Source organism: Mercenaria mercenaria, chromosome 13 (genome assembly GCF_021730395.1).
Source record: "Mercenaria mercenaria strain notata chromosome 13, MADL_Memer_1, whole genome shotgun sequence".
Taxonomy (NCBI): domain Eukaryota; kingdom Metazoa; phylum Mollusca; class Bivalvia; order Venerida; family Veneridae; genus Mercenaria; species Mercenaria mercenaria.
Genome location: NC_069373.1, coordinates 59,378,101 through 59,401,710, shown reverse-complemented (window position 1 = coordinate 59,401,710; position 23,610 = coordinate 59,378,101). Strand labels below are relative to the sequence as shown.

Here is a 23,610-nt window from a genome sequence, read left to right as displayed (position 1 = left end):
ATGACCCAATATCGAACTCGTCCAAGATTTTATTGAGGGTAACATTCTTACCAAGTTTCATTAAGATTGGGCCAAAATTGTGACCTCTAGAGTGTTGACAGTCAAATTGTTGACGACGACGACGCCTATGCTGCAGCCGACGGACACAGGGCGATCACAAAAGCTCACCTTGAGCACTTTGTGCTCAGGTGAGCTAAAAAAACAGGTATTTCCTATTGAAATGCCAGTCAGTGGTGGTCAGCCACCCTAAATATGGTGCATATTTGGCTTATTTGCTCTTGTCTGCAATATAAACCACTGCTTTAGGTTTCGATCTGCAAAACTCGCCATCGTTGGAGTATAAACATGAAAACAATCTCATTTTATGCAGAATGTATTCTAACAGTGAAAAAGTGTGAGTTAAAAAGCACTTGTTCTGTTTACTCAAAAAATGGGAAAATTAGGATCTATTTACTTCGGACTTCTTTCGACTACTCCACATTTTCGATCAAATTACTGACTTTATTCCTAGAAGTAATATTTATCAAATTTCATAACTTTTTCTGCTTCATTTTCAAGAAAGATGTAAAACCAAACATATTACCATGTTTCATTGTGGAATTTCAAAATTTTTTAAACACCACCCCTACCCATTTACTGGGCTTAATTTAGGCCCTTTGGTTGTTTTACTGTAAATTTTGGTAAAAGTTTCGTTTGCCTTATTTTTTACTTTTATTCTGAAATTCTGTAGTGAATAAGGCCCTGATGGATGCATTTTGTACATTTTCTGACATTCTAGAGGCAGAAATCACTGCAGAAGTAGGAGCATCTATCCAAAATATGGTAAAAAATCAAAAAAAATTTAAATTTCATTATTTTGCACTGCAAACCTCATTCAATAACATATACAACAGATTTACCATGCGCCCGAAGGGACGTATTATGTTATGATGCCGATGTCCATCCGTCTGTCCGTTAGCAATTTCTTGTCCACTCTAACTCTTGAACCCCTGGAAGGATTTTGAAGAAACTTGAAACAAATGTTCACCACATCGAGACATGTAGAGCGCATGTTCTGGATGATTTGCTTCAAGGTCAAGGTCACACTTATGGATCAAAGGTCATATGACTTTGTTTCATGTCAGCTCTGTAACTCTTGAACTACTTGAAGGATTTCAAAGAAACTTGGCACAAATGTTCACCATATAGAGATGACATACAGAGTGCACGTTTTGGATGGCTCGCTTCAAGGTCATCGTCACACTTAGGGGTCTAAGGTCATACCTTCGAGCGTATATTGCTCTGCATTGCGTTATACTTGTTACTACATGTATTAAGACTATGATGTGGTCCAAGAAGTCACGTTACAGCTCTTACTACACAATCTTTAATCTTGTTATAAGCATCTACATTAATAAGAGAGCATTTTCTTAGAAGTGAAGCAATCACAAATGGGAATGGACTAAAACTTCACACACTTGTTCACTGTGATGACCTGATATGCAGTGCACAGGTTCTATCATTGTATTACCTTGTTTCAGAAAAATTGCCACTTTTTATACCCCCACCAATTATGTTTGCGGGGGGCTATATAGGAGTCAGTTTTGTCGCGTCGCTTCCCATCACGTCGCGAAATCTATTATCTCAGTTATTACTAAATGGATTTGATTCAAACTTAAAATATATGTTCCACCTTATCACCCACATCATGTGACAGAAGGTGTATAACTCTGACACCAACTTTTCATGAATTATGTCCCCTTTTACTTAGAATTTAAGGTTAATTTTGTTGTATTTTCACTATATCTCAGTTATTACTAAATGGATTTGATTCAAACTTAAAATAGTTGTTCCACCTCATTACCCACATCATGTGACAGAAGGTGCATAACTCTGACACCAATTTTTCGCGAATTATGCCCCTTTTTACTTAGAATTTAAGGTTAATTTTGATGTATATGCACTATATCTCAGTTACTACTGAATGGATTTGATTCAAACTTAAAATAGATGTTCCACCTCATCACCCATATCATGTGACACAAGGTGCATAACTCTGACACCAATTTTTCTTGAATTATGTCCCCTTTTACTTAGAATTTAAGGTTAATTTTGATGTATATTCACTATGTCTCATTCTGATTGGCTTAGAGCCAAAGGGAAGTAACCTTTTTTTAACTTTTGTACTGAGTTTCTTCCCCTTAAATTCAAGGAATTAGTCTATTTTTAGAAATCCTATTTTTAGATTTTCAATATTTTAGGTATTTTTCTAACTTTTTTCTTATAAGTCCTATGCAAAAAGTAAATACATTTTTCTGTGGTAACATGGGTTGGTAAGACACTTTTTTGTATTCACTTTTAGTGTATCTCTAATATTAGAGATTTTTTATATTTACTAGTATTACTATACTAGTATTATACTAGTATTACTTATATGTGGAAGCCCAGGATGAAGTACTCCAAAGACGAGTAAAATTCTTTTTAAATATTAAGCTTTTTTTGACATTTTTATTTTATTCTAAGTATTTTTAACATTTCTTATGCTTGCCATTCTTTTGTGACAAGACCGTATGGTAGGGGTATGAGTCACTCCTGTGACAGTTCTAGTTTATTTTAGTAGACTGGTTAGGCTTTTAACTCGACTAACAGTACATGAAGTATATGGAGAGCCATCCTACCCCGGTGCAGACGGCCACGTCTTCTTCCACACCTTGGTTAAAGTTTTGATGCACCGTCTTTTTATCCCCTTTATTACTTGTCATTACTCGTATCATATGACACAACGGCCATAACTCTGATGTTAATATTTCATGAATTACCCATCATTTTCACAACAATAAACAGTCATGAAAACTGATGACAAAAATGTGTCTACATCCGACTAGAATCATTTGAACGGGAAAATATCACATTTTACTTCTGATTTACATATCTTGTGTATTTCATATATGTAAATGCACTTACTGTAGCTGATAATGCTATTCACATAAATGTGCTGGGCTTCACATGATCCAGAAACTGTACTTTTGTCAGCCAACTAGGTGCTATTTTATTCACAAATCATGAAATTCACTAAGTCTGCCTAATTTTTCCGCCTAAATGCACTTCTAAATAAAATGAAATTCTACGAACAACTTTAAATGGGGACCACCTGAGGCAATGTAAATTTTAGCTGAAATAGGGTCTAAGTGGTTTAGGAGATGTCATTTGAAGCAAAGTTTTGACTCCAGACGCATAGCAATCACAACAGTTTGCCTGATCAGGTGAGCTTAAATAATGCAAGTAATATGCATACAGCTTTTTCTTTATTCCTTAAAAGCATTTGCTACATAACATAAATTTTGATATATTGTATATATAAATATTATCTGAATGTCATTAATTATCAACAAAATTTTAAAATCAAAACAAATTGCAACAGGTTTGCAAGCCTGTAACAGTGTCAAAGACTTTAGGGTTTCAAAAAGCAAAACTATTGTATTTATAGCACACAGTGTCAAAGACTTTAGGGTTTATTGTTTTTATAGCACAAACAGAAACTCCGTTTGTAGTTATGCATCAGCTAATTCCAATACATTAAATATATAATGCAGTTACTGATCCCTCAAATTACAAGTGAATGAATGACAAGAAAACTCATCATGATTGCACTGTATGAATAACTTCAGGTGAGATAAAGTTAACATGAGTTATGACAATAAATGTCTTGAGTAAACGTTGGCATGGAAAATTGTCCAGTATCATATGTTTTTTTTCTAGTCCTTGTGTTTTGCCAGGTATCACCATATGAGTAATGTAGACATATTGCAGAAGACAGAAGCTACACAAAGTCATAACATAAATATATGAAAGGTGAAGGTCAAATCTTTCATAGAAAGGTGAAGGTCACATCATTATCCTTATAAAGGTGAAGGTCAAGTCCTCTTCCTTAGTAAGGTGAAGGTGACATCCTCTACTTTAGAAAGGAGGAGGTGGCGGTGGTGGTGGTGGTGGAGGCGGCGGAGGAGCTCCATCAGGTGCTGGTGGTGGTGGTGGAGCCGCCGGAGCAGAACTATCTGCAGCTGGAACACTTGAACTTGATCCCTCTGTGAAAATAAATAAATATTTAATTAAAGTTTTCACTACTTGTGTTATTTAATGAGAAAACAATGAGCTGCGTTCAATAAACGCTTGATGCCCCCGGTGGCATCCTTGTCGATACAAAGCAACCAAAGTCCGAAACGAGATCAAGGTCAAACTGAGGTCAGGTGATGTTTGAAGATAAGGAATGGTCACAGGTTACATCTGTATTAGTATCAATTTATTCTTGTAAGCGGTATTGATGCTAGATGAAACAGTCCCATTTGGTTAACCAAGAGATGGCCCATATAAAGCAACCTAAGTCCAAAATGAGGTCAAGGTCAAGGTCAAACTGAGGTCAGGTGATGTTTGAAGATGAGGAATGGTCACAGGTTACATCTGTATTAGTATCAATTCATTCTTGTAAGTAGTATTAATGCTAGACAAAACTGTCCCATTTGGTTAGCCAAGAGATGGCTCAGCAACCTAAGTCCAAAATGAGGTCACGGTCAAACTGAGGTCAGGTGATGTCTGAAGATGAGGAATGGTCACAGATTACATCCGTATTGGTATCAATTCATTCTTGTAAGCGGTATTGATGCTAGACGAAACGGTCCCATTTGGTTAACCAAAAGATGGCCCAGCAACCTAAGTCCAAAATGAGGTCAAGGTCAAGGTCAAACTGAGGTCAGGTGATGTTTGAAGATAAGGAATGGTCACAGGTTACATCTGTATTAGTATCAATTCATTCTTGTAAGCGGTATTGATGCTAGACGAAACGGTCCCATTTGGTTAACCAAGAGATGGTCCATATAAAGCAAACTAAGTCCAAAATGAGGTCAAGGTCAAGGTCAAATTGAGGTCAGGTGATGTCTGAAGATGAGGAATGGTCACAGGTTACATCTGCATTAGTATCAAGTCATTTTAGTAAGGGGTATTGATGCCAGACGAAACGGTCCCATTTGGTTAACCTCGTACGTATGGACGAACTAATGAACGGATGAACAGACAGGACAATCACTATATACCTCCGGCATCAGTAGATGCCAGGGGCATAAAAACAATACAAGCTGAGACAGTGGTTTCTCAATAATACTAACTAGATCATGAATAAATAATACCCGAGAGTACATTACCACTTTCATTGTACATGTACATCTATAATTACCATCTATGAACCTACTGCAATGAAAATTATCATGACAACAATAACCAAAGATCATGGTACGGGCCTAACTAGAGTGTACAGACAATGACAAATGTAAAATTATTAATACTTGGTACTGATCATACTAAAACACTTTAAAAAGGAAAAACTGACTTCCTTTAACTAGACCCTCTTTTAAAACGTGTTTTCAAGACTGGCCACCAAATATTACCAAAGGTTAGCAATCCTATAAGGTGTACAATCAAAAGGTATGATTAATTCAAAAAGCAAAAAGAACAGAGCACATTCCTTAACAAAACTAGATGCCCACGAGCAACATGTCGAGCCCGTCAGCTGTCAAAAAGACTGGGAGTTGCACATGACACTCTGTCTCATTGAGGCAAACATTTATGCCAAATAAAAAAAGATTGCAAAAAGTTACAATATAAGTTATTTGTAGTTACAACAAAGGCAAGTAAATGTTAAAAAAAAAAAAAAAATTCTAAGTCCACACAAAAATCCTTACCAGTAGAGATAGGTCAAAATACACCTCAAAATTGGATGTAACATGCATGATGTACTACAAAAAAGTGGTCTTGATTTTTCCCTATGACCAGTAATGAAAAAGTTACAATATAAGCTATTTATAGTAACAACAAAGGGAAGTAATCCAGATTTTGCAAATGGCAGTACGTCTCATGATGGTGTACATGTGCCAAGTTACATTCAAAATCCCTCTATGATGTAAAAGATTGATGCCGGACAACTGTCATTCTTGTATCGTCGTTTGACCTATAAGGTGACTTGACCAAAGGCTAAGGATACCTGGTTCATAGGCCGCATGACAACATCACACTGAGGACAGTGGTTTTCTCAAAATACTAACTCATCATGAAAAAAATACCCGAGAACTACACATTTGTCATCTATTATCCTTTGACCTCTTATTTGACCTTGACCATAGGTACGGCTAGACCTGATTCTGACAATGACAATCGTCTATAATGGTTAATACTTGTGCAAGTTACTAAAATCCTTTAAAAAGGAAAAACTGACTCCAAGACATCATTTTAAATTTTGTAAACTGCCACAAATTACCTTGACCTTTGAGATCAGGAAATGATTTTCGCAAACACTCGAACACGAGGTAACATTCCTTAACAAAACAAGATGCTTCACGATGCAAAGATGGTCGACCGTCGGCAAAAAGACGGGATTGGCACATGGACGCACTCTGTACTCATTGAGGCACATTATGCAAATAAACAACAGATTTGCACAAATACATATGTATTGATTACACAAGCAAGAAATGGGTCAAAAAAAAAAAAAAAATCTAGTCACACAAAATCTTAGCCGTGGCATGGTCAAAATACCAAACATTAGATGTTACAGCATGGATATGCCCATGCACAACAGTTGGTATGGATTTGTTTCCCTAACCAGTAATAAAATTACCAGTATAGCTTTATAGTAAACAAGGATATCCTTGCAAATGGCACACTGCTCAGGCTGGTGATCAATTTGTGCCAAGCATCAAATTTATGATTCATGGCGCGGACTCAATATTACACTTGATATAAGTGAATTGACCAAGGGAATAAGACTGTCTGGCATGATCACTTTTCTTGATGAAATTTATCCAAGTAACATCAAAATCCTCATATAAAAGAAAGCTCGACAAATTGTCATTCTTGTATCTTGACTCTAATGCATTGACTTAGACTAGGAACTATTGCTTGGCACAAACAGTCTATAATGTGAGTAATTGGCCAACATGCAAAATCCCTCAAGCATGAAGATGAATCTACCAACATAATGATTATAACTCTTGAAACTAAAGGTGCCCTTGATATTGAATAGAACTAGTTGCGAAGACACTCCATCTGCATAGTTACACATCTGCCATTAAAACAATAGCTTCATGACTGTAAAGGTTAGGTACGGAAAATTTCGAGTATTACGCACCTGGCAACAGCACTCAGCACGCACATACACCGAAAGCCTCATTTGGCAACTTTCTTCGCTTTCCAGCAAGGGCTTCACAATAAACGTAAAAAAATGCTGTAAATAAATTTGATGGTAGCCATGGTAGAAAACGAACAAATTATGGTTTGCATCCATGATGGTTCGACCACTTGCCATGCGCAGATCTGGTAAATTCCATGTAGGTTGCTAACATATCTTTAAACCTTGCTTTGGACAAGAATTGAAGATGAAATGACAGCTGGATGGACTACCCATGCTGGTCCAAAGAATGTTGTTTCCTATGGCTGCAATAATACATTTGGGATTACCTTTGAGCCATGGCGATTAATAGACTAAACTGAGAGTCGGATTTCTTAATGTTGCATTCAAACCACTTAGCTATGGAGATATATATAAAATGCTTATTTGACCTGAACCTTGCACCAATCTGAATGAAAGTTGTGTTATGCATATCATCTCTTTACAATAAGAACTTGTGCCATGCTCTTTACATCTTTCTTTTCTTGGGTAATACAAATATGGAGTGGATATGATGCAAAGACTAAAACAATAATAGTTAAACCTCCTTTCAAATTATGGTGAGACATAATTTCATGTCTAAACTTATCTTAACATATAAAGTCATTAATATATCACTGTATAGGAGGGATCATGTTTGTATACAAATCCCCTGTATTTTCTATTTTTAAAACTGATAAGACAAAGTTCCGGTGGGCAGACACCGAGCGTCCATGTTTTTTTTGTAAACAGTGATGTTTTTCTAACGTCTTAAACTTTCTTAAAACACAAATGATATCAATAATTTTTTGATCAATGGAAAGGATATAAAACAAGCAATTTATTGATTACTTTTAATTATCATTTCGAAATAAAATGGCTTTATTATGAACGCTTAACTTACAGTGTTTTTTTCTAAAAGTTTGGAGCATCGCTACGCCGCTATCAAGATCATATGTCATTTAAAATGGTCATTCATTTCAAAAAGATATTTAAATGAGAAAATATGAAAATCGTAAGCATTTCAAAACTTTTTGAATTTTTAAAATCCATAAATTAGCGAAAGAGTTATTAAAAATTCCGACCCCATACACAAACGGTGTAAAAAACATTTGTTTTGCCAACCACCAGATAAACAGGTGTTAATGCGTGATGTCAGAGCGATCTCTCTTATTAATTTACTAACTGAAAAAGGGTCAAGTGGAACATTAAACCAACAACAAGTAGGTGTATTATTGTGTTACTATTTTGCCCTGTTCAACCTATATGGTTTTTTTTATGGAACATGGATATTTTAGTGAGTTGTATTCAAGAATAGAGTAAGAAATAAACAGCTTTACAATATACAGCTTTTACAACACTTAATAAAAAAGATATATGAAAATGTAACATAATGGTGGCTGAGATTTCAATATGTGTATGCCTATGTATAGTAAATCCTACATATAATACCAAATGTATCCTAAAAACTAACAAAGTCAATGAAAAGCTTAGCAAAACTTAAATGTTTCTGAACAAGCATTTCATGAATTTATATGTCCAGATTAAATAAAATTTGTAACAATCTGAATTTTGACAACATAGGTGCTCACTGAATCATATTGTAAGAATACAATGTAAGTGTAAAATCTCAACGTCTCTAATACAGTAAGTAAATACTGTAAAATCAGAAACATGCAAGGTTTTTTTTTTTCTCACTCACTATTTTCACTATGTATCCATATTTACAAAAGTAAATACAAGTCATATATTGTAACACCTGTGCTAATTGCAGTTTTTATAATGGCAAACTTTTATTCTCACAAAAAGATCTGATTTTACAGTAGTCTCTAAAGAGTTAGCATCTAGTATCAGACTAAACAGATTTCATTGCCTCAAAATGTAATGGACTCATAATATGATTTCATATCAATATTTAAAGCTATGCACATGCCAATCCTTTAAAAAGTGGTAGTATTACCTGAATGAATGAAATGAGACGCACCATGAGAAAACCAACATAGTGCGTTTGCGACCAGCATGGATCCAGACCAGCCTGCGCATCCACGCAGTCTGGTCAGGATCTATGCTGTTCACTTTCAAAGCCTATTGCAATTAGGGAAACTGTTAGCGAACAGCATGGATCCTGACCAGACTGCACGGATGTGCAGGCTGGTCTGGATCCATGCTGTTACAAATGCACTATGTTGGTTTTCTCATGGCCAGGCTCAAATAGATCTACTAAAACACAGTCTAAACTGTGAAAATTACGTTCTATTACAAAATGGAAATCAAAAACCTGTACAGCCTGAATCTAAGCTTGCTAAGAGTAATACATCTGTCATTTGTTTTCACTGCAATCTTTGTAGAATACGGAAAAAAAAATTATTCTCCTTGAACAAAACCCTAACCCTTCTTGGACAAAATTGTGCCCCAACCCCATCCTTGGACGAAATCCAATCCCCTCCTCCCTAAGTTAACCAAGGTGGACAAAATCCCTTTCAAATTTTGTTCAAACTTAACTTTATTATAAGATTAAGTTTAAAAACGTTCATTGACATATTAAGATTTTTTTTCAAAATCTTTCATTAAACAACTTCAAAACGGAGCGATTTTCTCCACCTTAGTGCACTTATGCAGTAGGGATTTCATCCTGCATTCACATCATTGCTACTAGTAAGGTTCATATACTTTACCCCGAGCACAAAATCATCTTTACCACTATAACTATACCTACTTTTGGGACAAAGCTGTAATAGCTTATGCTGTTGGACAATTCATTTGTAAAAGTCCTTTATATAACATGTACAAATAGTAGGTTTCTAAACCCTTTGTATTGCAGTGGCAGCATGTGACAGTTGCATTCCGATGAAATACATTGAACAGAAACATAAATCCCACAGAACTCTACAACATAAATATACCTTACCTTCAGTAGACTACTCGTCCTTATGAGGTGTCTAAATCAAATGACATCACTCATTATGCAATATAACAGATTTTATTGACACCATAATTTCTTGTGAATACTCCGCGGGTTACTGAGAATTCCACTTTAACTGAAAGGCTATCTGATGGAATGAGTTCTAATGCATTTTTTATGTTGTGCTGAACCTGACATGGTGTTTTCTAGCCAGTCTGTGATATGCTTTAAATCTGAATTCTTTCTATCTCATTGTTTGCATTTGTTTACAACCTTTGTGAGCAGTATCTTTAAACAATGGAAACTAAACCAATCTTAACAAAGGTTATTACAATTTAGAAGTGATGAGCTACAGGCACTTCTTTTAAAATCCGAACTATTCAATAAGGTTATTATCACTGTTATTCACACATAATCTGCAGGTTATTTAGTGGGCATTTTTTACTCCATGTACTTTTGCATTTTTGATTTAAGTGGGTTAAAAGGTGAATGTTATCTACAAGTAATTACTATATACAGGATTAACAAGAGCTGTCACTATTGGTGATAAATGTCCCCGAAGCATGCCCAAGTATGCTACAGTTGTCTGCGTCATAAAAAACACACATCATTTTGTGACCTTGACCTTGACCCAAGAGACCCAGGTCATAAGTGTGACACACCTTCTCAATATGGTTACCATTTGTGTCAAATTATTTTCAAATCCCTTCATAAATGGCAGAGTTATTGACCAGATACAAAACACCTTTGACTTCTAAGTGCGACCTTGACCTTGGAGCTAGGGGTCCATGTCTTGCGCATGACATGTCATCTCAATATCGGGAACATTTATGTTAAGTAATTTTAAAATCCCTTTATCAATGGCAGTTATGGACCAGACAAGAAACAGACCATGTTAGCCTTTAACCTCTAAGTGTGACCATGACCTTAGAGTTAGGGGTCTCGATCTTGTGCATGACAAGTCGTCTCATTGCGGGGAACATTCATGCCGAGTAATTTCAAAATCCCTCCATGAATGGCAGAGTTATGGACCAGACATGTAACAGACCCTGTTAACTTTTGACTTCTAAGTGTAACCTTAACCTTGGAGCTAGGGGTCTGGGTCTTGCGCATGACACGTCGTCTCATTATGGTAAACATTCATTTAAAGTTATTTCAAAATCCCTTCATGGATGGCAGAGTTATAGACCGGACATAAAACAGACCCTGTTAACCTTTAACCTCTATGTGTGACCTTGACCTTGGAGTTAGGGGTCTGAGTCTTGGCATAGCAAGTAGTCTCATTATAGTAAACAATTATGCTAAGTTATTTCAAAATCCCTTTATGGATGGCAGAGTTACAGCCCGGACAAGAATTTACATGGACAAATGCATGAACAGACACACACAGATGGACAGACAGTGAGATTTTAATATGCCCACCTTCAGTGGCATAATAAAAAATATCATTTTTCTTATTACAACTGATGTTTATGACAAAATTTTCATCTTACATCAAATATTTAGCTGTTACACACAACTACTGTAAACCACTCAATGCAATTTTAGTAGGTAAACAGGTAGAGCAAATCTTTTATCATTTTAGTTATAAAAACAACAATACCTGTATTGCTGGCACCAGCCTGAGAATCTGTACCATCTTTGCTGCCTCCTGAAATAGTACAAAAGCCGAAGTGTGAAAACTTGATGAATCTTCCGCAATGTTATTAAACAAACCAGTAAAATAACAACTATTTGTTAAGTTGGAGTTCACAAAACACAGATAGGTTGCTAATACAAGTTTATCTACTATCATTTAAGGCTAAGTCTTGTTTGATCAATTTTTGCCATTTCAAAAGGGTGGCAAATAAAGCAATAACCCCATATAAAATATCAAAAGTACAGCACATTCTATATCTTATGGTACCTTTATCTTTTTCTTCTTTTTCTTCCTCCGCTGCTGTCATATCCGCTCGGAAAAATATCCTCGCGCTGCTTAGTGAGTAAAACAGCAAGTCAAATTCCTGGAACACATAAATTTAATTATCAGCAATGCAAAATATGCAAACTAACAAGAGCTATCACTAATGGTGACAAATGCCCCTGCAGCGCCTTTACCTTTGACCTGGTGACCTTGACCTTTGACCTGGTGACCCCAAAGTCAATAGGGGTTGAGTACTCAATAAGTACTATCAGCATGTGAAGTTTGAAGGTCCTGGGTGCAGTGGTTTGCGAGTAAAGTGCCTTCATACAAAAAGTTAACGTTGTGACGAACGAACTAACAAACGAACTAACGAACGAAAGGACAGTTGAAAACTAATATGCCTCCCTTCGGGGGCGTAAAAACCTAAATGCATCTTCGATAATAGAAAATCAAAATGTAGTACTTACTGTGAAAACTTAATTCACAAATGACATACATAGACTGAGATTAAGTACAACATACAAAAACATTCTTTCCCTAAACAACTGCAGTCGAACTTCATTCACTCAAACTTGATTATCCTAACACCACCTTTCTCTCGAACTTATCGTCAGGTTACCAGAATACCTCTATATACTGTTTGATAACTTGAACAAATTTTGCAGGTCCTGTCAACCAATTCGTAAATTTTTAATTGAGCAAATAATTTCTACATAATTCATTTTTTTGTCAAAATAGCAACAGTTCAATAGAAAATCATTGTTTTATACAGAATATCAAACATGTATTAAATACATACCATGAGGAACACATCAAGACGTTTCTGTGTCAATGACATAGTTTGCTGTAGTTTTTCATCAGACCTGCTAGAAGCACCTTGCTGTTGTTTCTGGAGGCTTGCCTGTAATATATAATACCTTTGTGGAGGCTTGCATGAAATAAATAATATCTTTCTAGAGGCTAGCATGTAATTTACAACAGGTTTCTGATAGATTGCTTCTAATACATGTTTCTGGGGGCTAGCTTGTAATATATTTATATTTCTTGAAGCTTGTCTGTAATATATCTTATGTCTCTGGCAGTCTGCACACAGTACAGAACATGTTGTTGTTTGTTTTATTTTGCTTGTTTGTATATATTACATGTATATATTAATGTTTCTGTAGGCTTGCCTGTAAAACACATTCTTTTTTCTGGTAAATTTACACCTAAAAAAGAATTCAGTACTATTGGTAGATGTTTCAGGGAACAACCTCCAAACTTTCCTTGACAACCCTAGATATTAGCAAGGATAATGTTTTATTTATATTGAAATTATAAGTATGTGAAACTTTAAATAAAATAAAATACCCTCAAGTTTGTTACGAAAAAAGTTCAAGTTAATCTTCCTTAAAATTGAGTTGAAAAATTTACTAGAAATTTTTCCATTGGAATCCAGCTACTATGGAACCAAGTTTATTAAAAGTAAGCATGAAACACAATCTGACTAAAGTACTTGATCTTCTAAACGAAGATCTGAGAACGGCCTATTCACATTCGTCTTCTGTATATTTTGGATTTCCATTATTGCTATTTTTATGTTATCCAATCAGACGACTTGTTCGATTGTCAAAGGATAAGAAAAATATGCGGTTATTCCAGGACTCGAACCCGGGACCCCTCGCTTACAAAGCAAGTGGCCTACCGACTGAGCTAACCGGCTATCTGATACATTACGACATAAGAATTGTAAATATCAAAAGTCAATGCTACATGTAGATTTACAAGATGTTGTAAGCTAGGCTCTGATTGGCTAGAGAAAGAGCCGTCAGAACGAGGCAATGAATAGGTCGTTTTCAGATCCTATGCGTAGCGTAATAGGATATGTACTTTAGTCAGATTGGCATGAAACATACCCTTTCATTAGAGTATCTGTCCCTGACAGACTGGAACCAATGGAGTGAATCAAACTCATGGTACTGATCCAACAGCTTCAGGATATATGCTAGACCTGTGAGGAATTTATTAAATTATCTTTATATAAGGGAACCTAGTACTGTATGAAACTGGTAATACAGGTATTGTACTGTGAAGTCACTGAGTATGATACTGTTGTATATTCTATCCTCAAATCTAAATAACAATGAACAAATCAGGAACCCATTTTTAGTCATTGAAAAATTAAAATCTAAAAATTCATATCCCTGTGAAATAGCTGTACTAAATTTTATGCTTTGTTGATCAGATCATTAGTTACAGTTGGGGGAAAATGCTGCCATCATTCCTGACACAGTTCCCTTGCCAACAAGGTATGATATTCCTGTTTTCTAAAAATTAAATTAGGATAAGATTCCACCAAGCTTTGTCTTACCCATTGCAAAACCATCATCTGTGAAGGCAGCTCCTATTTTGTTCTTCCTGTTCATTTTCTCCTTACAACTTATGGAATGTTCTATGAAATTCACAGTCTGAAAATATGTCAAAATTGCTTTAGAGGTAACAGATTTCAGAGTTTATGCACATGGTCATGTTCTGGTTGGAGTTTTATACTACATGTATTTTTCTGTAACCATCTTTGGTGTCAAAACACAAAATATTCAAATTTTAAGCATAATTATCTAGACACATACACATTCATAAAACACTAGTGAAACTTAATCCTGTCACTCAAATCATGTACATTATTCTGTTGCAAGCCATTCGCTTACTTTATCAGACAATTTTAGCAGATGCGTACCATTATGTATGGGGATTCACTTCATACACACTTAAACATATTAATGAAATCACAATTACTTTATCTACAAAACCACTTGCAAATTATATAATTTACCTGCTTGCTTTTTAACAATGGTCTAGTAAAACACCCATCACCTGAGATCACTACTAGGGAAAGACCAAAATGCTTAAATTATCCAGTATACTGATTGTTTTGGTTTACTGCTGTTCTTCAACAGTTTTCAGTTATGTAGTGGCCAGCAGTTAACATAGCCTGTGTTCCTGGATTCTGTACCAGTACAAACCTGTTCTCTGCAAGTTACTGCCAACATCCCCACTTGAATCAGAGGTGGAGGACGAATGATATCAGACACAATGCCCTTTAACAAATTGTCATGGAGAACATACGCCTCGCCTAGGGATCAAACTCATGACGCTAAGATTTTTAGATCTGTGCTCTTCCTACTAAGCTAAGCGAGCGGGCTTGTGATATTGATTGTTTCAAATATAGGAAATATAACAAAATAGCTGAAGGTCACACAAATTGATCAAATGAACTTGAGCCATCAATGCTCAAACCAGCCACGTTTCACTTTATATGTAACTAACATATGACACAATTTCTTCAATTATTTGTTTTATGAATTTGTCTAACCATTTGAGTTCTATTTTGAATAGTGTACTGCTATAGATCACTGACAATATATAATAATATTGTATACTTACAAGTGGTGGGAGGATGACAAAGAAGTTTCTAAGATGCATATTTTTAGGATTTCTGAACTCTGGTGAAAACACATCAACCAGCATCTGAAAGGTAAACACACATAGTTTGAACTGGTTTAACATGAAAAACACTTGGCTAATGGCCAATTATGCTGCTACTTTTCTTAAAATTCATGAAAATACTAAAACAACTGCAACCAAAGAATGAAAAGCTGTTCAATTCAGTATTGGTAAGACACTTGAAAAATTCTTTTTTCGAAAAGCTGAGTTTACGAATCTCATCCTGTATGACCTGATGATTAAATGTTAGAAGTAAAGATGTGCTATATTTTTTTACCTTAAAGTACTCCGTTCCTTCCGCAAAGTTTTTGGCCAAGTTACCAATCACATTATCTAAGTTCCTGAAAAAAATATTTGACAAATTTCAATTTAGTAAATGTTACATCAAAGCAAACATTCTGTTTGTAGGAACTATTAATTCTTCCAAAACACTAAACGTTTTTTGCTTCAGATTCCATTGCAATTTTATAAAAATCAAGTGATACAATTTGAACAAATATCAAAGGAGGACCTAAGAAGGCTGCTACAGACAAAATTTGGTGACAATATATCAAACAGTTCATGAGAAGAAGTTGTTTAATGGTGAAAAGCAAACGCCAGATGGCAGACAACAGACACAGGCCCAAAACAATAGCTCATTCTGAATCTCTTGTTCAGGTGAGCTTAGAATATGACTTGCACTTCAGGGTTATTTGTCTTTTTTTTAAGTTTATGCAATATGATTCTAACTGGTCACATTTACAATGTCAAAACTAGGGATACTTTATGAGTACTTGAATCACTTACTTTGCAGCTGTTTGACATTCCTGAGAGAGTCCCTCCTCCTGACATAGTTTCTCAAAGTTCTCTATGTCTTCAAGATCAGGTATAAATCTGATAGCATTACTGCAACAGTGTAATCCACCAGACCGTATCATTCTGATGTAACCCATAGCATTGCCTATAATATATTAACAGATTTTTTTTTCAAAATTGGATCATTCTTACAACAACAAACAGCACACTCTGATCCACTCAATGTTTGACACAGACCTGAGACAGACCAGAACCACTGTGGATTTCTAGCAAGCTAGAGTACCCGTAACATTATCTGATATACCATTTATATTAATATCCTAACATAACTCATAGCACGGTCTGCAATGTTATTAAAGGGAAAGGTAACACTGTTCAAACTTGTTCTGTTATTGTTAGACCATTTTATACTATTAAATGTTTATACAAATTAATAGACCAAAAAGTAAGAAAGTTACGAGTTTTACAGTTGGCTTGAACAAATAAAATCATTTTGAAATTGGAACAACTTGCACAAATCTTAGACCTAAGGACCTAAGACCTAAGGAGATCTTTAATATGCGGTTTGGTAAGCTTTACAAACATGAATCATCGGTACATTTCGGGAATTTAAAACTTAAATATAACTAGAGATGCTTTTGAGAAAATAGCATGTCTCCCACAACTGCCTAATCATCTAAATAGTAAGTCAGTCTTTATATACTGTTTACTTAAAGCACAATCATGTGCATGCGCTTTTTTGACACCAAAAGGACCTCTATACTACCTTTAAAGGTAGTATAGGCACTGGTTTGAGGTCAAAAATGCGCAAGAAATCTGAGTGTTTTTTGGTAATTCAAGGGTCATAATTCTAGCTATCGAACTTGGCTGAGGTCTTATAGTCAAACACATTTTGTTCAAGTTTGGTGTCAAAGCTTGCACTTAGAGTGCACATAAAGTGCCCCAAAGGGACTCCTATACTACTAATGATTAGTAGTATATGGGTTGTTTTAACTCCAAAGACCTGAGCATATTTCGGTAATTCAAGGGCCATAATTCTGAAGTGCCTGGACCGATTTGGCTAGTTATCGAACTTGGCCAAGGTCTTATGGTCAAACACATTTTGTAAAAGTTTGGTGAAGATCGGATGAGAAATGTTCGACTTAGAGTGCGGACAAGGTTTGTGACACACACACACACAGACACACACACATACACAGACTGGAGTAAATCAATAATTATGTCTCCCCCACCACTGTGTGGTGGGAGACATAATCAGGTAACTAGCAAATTACCTAAGAGTTCTGTTACACTATTACTAACCTATTTGTGTGATTAGGGTCCTGAATTGGTCTAGGTAACTCTCACCATCAGGGGTCAGACCTAGCTTCCGGATTCCTTTGTTAAACTTCTCTGCCCTTTCATAGGGGTACTGAAACAAATATAATTACACAGGCTACATAGCTTACCTAAAAAGGTTCATTGTACAATGTATTAAAATACAAGTACAAACTGATGATTCTAGATTCTAATAATATACATTGTATGTTTGTTCTGTCCTTGAGCTACTGCACATTCAATGAAAAGAAACCTAAGATTTAGCCTATCAGTTTTGATTCATTTAAACTCAATAAATGTTAAAATAACATGAGATGTCTTCTGTATTTACCAATTTACTTCCTAGACAGCAAATGCATAAAAATGTCCTTTAATATATACATACAAGGAAGAAAACAGAAAACATGTTATGTAAAAATACATACCTACATTTTACCAAGAGAGAAAACTCTACAAATTATAACATATACATTAAAAACTTCAAATCAATATTCTGTGAAATCATTTATATCTGTACGTGGAGGGTAATTATTGTGGATTTTGTGGTTCCGTCAATTCACAAAATTTAATCCAAATGCACAAGTTATATTCCCTACAAATTCATATCCTTGCAAAATAGCAATGAAATTTCAAGTGTTTTTATTGTAAGTCACGCTTTATTTCCTGATGTTTTGAAGTATAGCATATTTTTTATTACCTTTTGATCTGTCTGCATATGATTTTCTTTGAAAAATTTCCAGTCCTGTCAAAAAGGAATAAGTTCAACAGTACAATGTTCATGTACATATGTATCACTGTTATGTATGAGCCAACTGTAGTAAAGAAATCATTATCTACTAAGTTAGGACTACACTGTTAACGAAAAAAGTTAAGATTTTAAGCAGAATATGGGTTACAAAGTTATAACAAGGACATAATACAGTATCTGGCGTCACACAGAAATCCTCACATATGGATATAAATATGGCTACTCCTTTGTTCTATATCTCTCTTTTTAGCTATGTAAGAAAATTTAGACCAAAAAAAGCATTATGGAATGAATAAAGTTACTGCTTTCTATTCTGTTTAGAGCCACTTAAAACAGATTGTACACTATATTTGCTTCAAAGGACATAGTGAGTGCTATAGGCCTTCTGCCAAAAGGAAGGACCCTAATAAACAATGAATTACATTTAAGACAAAAAAGGAAGGACAACAACTGCATCTGATTTCATAGCAAATATATCATATTCATTCAACTAACATGACATATTAAACTTCTACTTAGTTTTAATTACTAGCAAAAACTTATATCTATACAAGAATTAAATCTATACCTTGATCAATCTGGATTTTATATGCTCATCATACATGAACTGTGAGAAAATAAAGAACTTCTTCCTCAGGTACTGGTATGTGAAGTTCACCTGTAATTGAAAATTGATTACTTGTACCTTCAAAATGGGGGACAGGGTTATTCTGTCTATATTTCATGATTCAAAAGTACTGTGATGTTCACTGAACAGTTTTGTGTGAAGTACTTATGGTTATGTTCATTACACAAGTTTGATGTACAATATATTTAAGCGCTAAAAATTAAATATTGCATTTAAAGAAAAGTACTTACAGCAGTGTTTGTTATACCAGTTCCCTGCACAGTACTTTTAAGCATTTCAATATTTAATATGTACATTTCAAGACTGGTACTTACAGTAGTGTTCATTATACCAATTCCATGAGTTCTAATGGAATTTGCTATATGCCTAATGTTGATGGTGTTTAAATGTTTATTGTTGCTAGACCTCTCAACAAATATCTGAAAAAGAAACATTTATGAATGTATGAATGAAAAGGAAAGAGAGCAGACAAATGAAGAAATGAGCCATGCCATGAGAAAACCAACATAGTGGGTTTGTGACCAGCATGGATCCAGACCAGCCTGCGCATTCGCGCAGTCTGGTCAGGATCCATGCTGTTCGCTATCAAAGCCTATTGGAATTAGAGAAACTGTTAGCGAACAGCATGGATCCTGACCAGACTGGGCGGATGCGCAGGCTGGTCTGGATCCATGCTGGTCGCAAACCCACTATGTTGGTTTTCTCATGGCGCAGCTCAAATGATGAATTTCTTACATGACTCAGTGATAAAAGGCAACAGTACCAGACTACTGGATGTATAAGGTGGTCAGTAAGATTCCCACTGGAGACAGAACTAAGCTGTTTCTTTACAGACCCCAAGTACTGTGCATTATATCACGTAAAAGTTTAAATAATATATAAAGTGATAAAGTGTAGATCAAAATACATGAGGAATTTTTTACAATTCCAGTAATTCTGGATTATTAATAGAGTAAAAAAACAAATTTTATGTAGTGAACTTCTTAAATTTAAGAGCTGTTCAGGCATATAGTATCAAGATCTTAATTCTATTGATTACATTTATTTGAACTTTTCTCTTAACAAATATGAGAATAAGCCCAGTGTAGACCTTACATGGTGTTTATGTATACTGTCAACCATGTATGAGGTGCTGGCTAAAAGATCAAAACAATCTTGCTGCTTAAGACATTTTAAGATCAGAACAAGAAGTCAATCTGGAAAGATAGCTAACTGGCTGCTTAAGGCAAATGGCTGTGTAAAGAAGGTGACCACTGCAGGTTCATCAACTGTACCTGGTTATTGAGATTGTACAGGTATTTGGATACAAACACATGGATGTTCCTCATTATCTCCAGCACATCCAAGCCCTGTGATAAAATAAACAAACTCTGTTGTATACATATAAATTCAGTATCAAATTCAACCTAGAAAATATAACAATATCATATCACACTAAGACACTATTCAACAAACATGAAAATCACTAGTTTTAGCATTATATTGTCAATTCTAAAATATTTCCAATACTGATATTATATTAAAACTCATGTTAAAACGATATAGCCATTTTGGCTGAAACCATGTAATAACCTTAACCTTTAGCCTGCTGGTGGCAATCGGTTGTGCCTTTGCGACCAGTGCAGACCAAGATCAGCCTGCACATCCGAGCAGGCTGATCATGGTCTGCACACTGTTCGCTATTCAGTCAGCAAATTTTCAGTAAACACCCCTTTAAATAATATATGATATTGCCTAAATTGAATGATGGACCAGTCCATTTTAGAAATTTAGCAGGGTAAAGGTTAAAAGAAAAATTCAAATTTGTGTTTCAAACCTGTTCGAGTGTTTGACTAGGTAGATGAGTATCAACGAGTGACAGGCCATATTTCTGTTCTGCCATGTTCTTCATTTCTCCGTAAGTTTTCCAATCATGTAAGGCCACTGTAGTCAGGTTATAGAAGGTCTTGTTCAAATAGTGTTCTACATAGGCTGTAATAAAAAATGATAGCTTGTGTAAGGATTTAGTTATTCAGTCACCTATTAAACTGTGGTATCTTAACTAAGCAGTCGCACCAGAAATGAACTAGGAAAGTTAATGCAAGCTTTTATAATAACTTTGACATGACATAAAATATGCAGTGTTCCTGTGATAAGAAATATTGAGAAAATGTGAATGGTGTACGATGAAATATCAATTATCAATTGTTCAAATGCACTGTACCTTTTTGCTGTACTGTGCGTTTTAGGAGAGAAATATGCAATTGAAATGGGCTAGTATATTTTTCCGATGTACCATGGTTCTCATAGTTTACCTACTGGTACGGTGTAACATGTACAATGGCGTTTTCTTGCTGGTTTTAAGCAAAGGTTTGACAGTACATGCATAAATAAGTATCGAAAACTTGTCAATAGGAAGGCTTACTTGTTAATTAGAAGGTGCAGTCCCATTTGAGTTATAAGGTGTCATTTGAACAATTAAACCTATTTTCAGCATTTGTAAAAGTACCATTTGGTATACAATTAATGTCTTGTTCTAGATCTACATATTACTCTGATACAATTGTATACAAGTATGGCAAGGGGGGATAAATCTGCCTGCAGCTCATAGAAGTGAGATAGATTTATCTCAAAGTGCAGTCTTAATAGAATAAAAATACTTAAAAACAGGAACGAAGGGTAGGGTAGTAATTCACACATGGATAGACTAAGGCTGGCGCAGGACAGCATACAGTTATAAATGTGAATTGTTCTTGCCCTAAACAGCTCAACCAAGTAAGCTGAGAAGCTGAATGCAGTGCAGGAGAACACTGAACATACTTGGAAGAGGTCTGTGTAAGGATGCCTGAGACTAAGTTTGGTGAAGATCAATCAAGCAGCTCATGAGAAGAAGTTAGTGCAGTGGAAAATTATCATTTGAACAAATTTTAGAGATCCATGCAAGGATGCTTCAGACTAACTTTGATAATTTTTTTTGTTGGGATAAACTTCAAACCTACAAACTTACTCATCAAATGGTGACTTTCCAGCTTTTAATGATGAAAGAAGACCCAAGGTGTCTCTCTAGGCATTTTTTAATCATGGCCAGGCACCTGGGTAGAACCAATGACATTCTCATATGAAAGAATTCTAAACTTGACAAGATATTTCAAATCTCACAATGGTGAAGGGTAAGTGATTTTAAGTCAGCACCCTTAACCACTTGTCCTTACAGGTTCCCTAACTCTGTTGAGGATCCATCAAATGGTTCAATAGGAAGTGGTGTTTTAATAGCTTTTTTCTCATTCTAGCTCAAAGGAGCACTGTTTGCAATGGAGGAACTTAGTTCAAGGGAATGCTTTAAGTCTAACAGTGGATGCTACAGTTTTCATCTACCTTGAGTCTTTCGCTATAGTGAGCTAAAAATGAGTAAATACCTTTAACATTGATGTATCTATCAAACAGCCTTATAGGTCTGAGCTTGAGCAGCTGTGACAGATCCTTCAGTCCAACTTTAAATGGGTTTCTATCATCTAACTGTAGATGTAAGTGTATATGCAGACGTAGATCAGTTTCTATACCTCGACATAATGGATCCAGAAGGTTCTGAAACAAAAATCTTAACTTATTAATTCAATCTTTCAAATAAAACGGTAACCACTAAGAAGATGAAACACAAATATAATCTAAGAATGATCTACTATCTTTTACTGTTACTGTGATAATGGAGTTTGATATAAGTAGATACCGTATAGCGGGTTATTTCTGCGGTCAAAATATTCTGCGTTTTGGCCCCAAAAATTGAGAAACAAATTTCTGCGTGTTTAATTTCTGCGTTTTCACATAAAAGGAAAAGAAATATCTGCGTTTTTATGCCAAAGAGGAGGTAATTCCTCGCATATTCGGGCGTTGTGAGAATGATAGCGTATGAAAACAATAAGCTAAATTACTAGTAACTGTTGTAAAATAACTTTGCATTTAAGGAATACATTGTAGGATATAATAACATGTGAATTGAAAAAAAAAATATAAGTCTAACAACAATTGTACAAACAACAATTTCAAACTACGGTATATCGGCATAACGGTTACACTGCTTATATAAAGGTTACTAAAGTAAAGTTCGGAAGATCTTCACAAGTGATTAATAACACAAGTGAAATTCACTTAGTTTATTTCATTCACAGAATGAAGGAAAATGTTTTCTGAGGGATTAACAGTTAGGACTTTGATTGACCATCACACCTAATTATACCATTATCGGTAATTGTCAGATGGCGACGGTAATTTCCAATAATTAGACCATGCCATTGTGAACTTCGGATTACCTAAGGAAACAGCGTGAAACAACGTTAGTGAAAATAATGCAGATTTTTTGCGTTTTAAATTTTTGCTGGATGAATATTCTGCTGGAAATATTTTTGCGATTCTACCGAGAAACCGCAGAAATATTCCCCCAGTAGAAATAACCCGCTATACGGTAGTGCTGAGAATTTGCTGAGGCATAACAAATTTATTTAGTTCAAGACAAGCTACTGATTCCATATCAATAGCAATTGAAAAATTAAAGCAATATAATTATTATGAAATTAACAAATGCCAAAACTCAGCAAGCAATTCTTTTGAAAGAAAACAAATGCCAAATTTATTTTGGCATTGAAGAATAATAAAACACAATCAAATGAAGTACAGGGTTAGGGTTAAA

The 23,610-nt window shown here is 35.2% G+C and overlaps 1 protein-coding gene across 4 annotated transcripts in view; it reads right to left on the bottom strand.

Moving 5' to 3' along the window:
* Positions 1–3,271: 3,271 nt before the first annotated feature.
* LOC123529740 (WASH complex subunit 4-like) overlaps positions 3,272–23,610 on the bottom strand; it is a 57,504-nt gene continuing 37,165 nt past the window's right edge. For 2 of the 4 annotated variants that reach the window (XM_053521964.1, XM_053521966.1), the window contains 16 exons: positions 22,343–22,511; positions 20,764–20,918; positions 20,222–20,296; positions 19,262–19,366; positions 18,888–18,977; positions 18,269–18,313; positions 17,557–17,665; positions 16,246–16,399; positions 15,737–15,800; positions 15,400–15,483; positions 14,327–14,423; positions 13,872–13,966; positions 12,776–12,877; positions 11,980–12,076; positions 11,677–11,724; positions 3,272–4,064 (listed from right to left, as the gene is read on the bottom strand). In XM_053521964.1, the coding sequence (XP_053377939.1) occupies positions 3,937–4,064; positions 11,677–11,724; positions 11,980–12,076; positions 12,776–12,877; positions 13,872–13,966; positions 14,327–14,423; positions 15,400–15,483; positions 15,737–15,800; positions 16,246–16,399; positions 17,557–17,665; positions 18,269–18,313; positions 18,888–18,977; positions 19,262–19,366; positions 20,222–20,296; positions 20,764–20,918; positions 22,343–22,511 (1,617 nt within the window). In that variant the 3' untranslated portion in view covers positions 3,272–3,936. Of the gene's footprint in view, positions 4,065–10,079; positions 10,111–11,676; positions 11,725–11,979; positions 12,077–12,775; positions 12,878–13,871; positions 13,967–14,326; positions 14,424–15,399; positions 15,484–15,736; positions 15,801–16,245; positions 16,400–17,556; positions 17,666–18,268; positions 18,314–18,887; positions 18,978–19,261; positions 19,367–20,221; positions 20,297–20,763; positions 20,919–22,342; positions 22,512–23,610 lie in introns of those variants that run through there. The other 2 variants (XM_053521967.1, XR_008366816.1) reach the window with 2 other exon arrangements.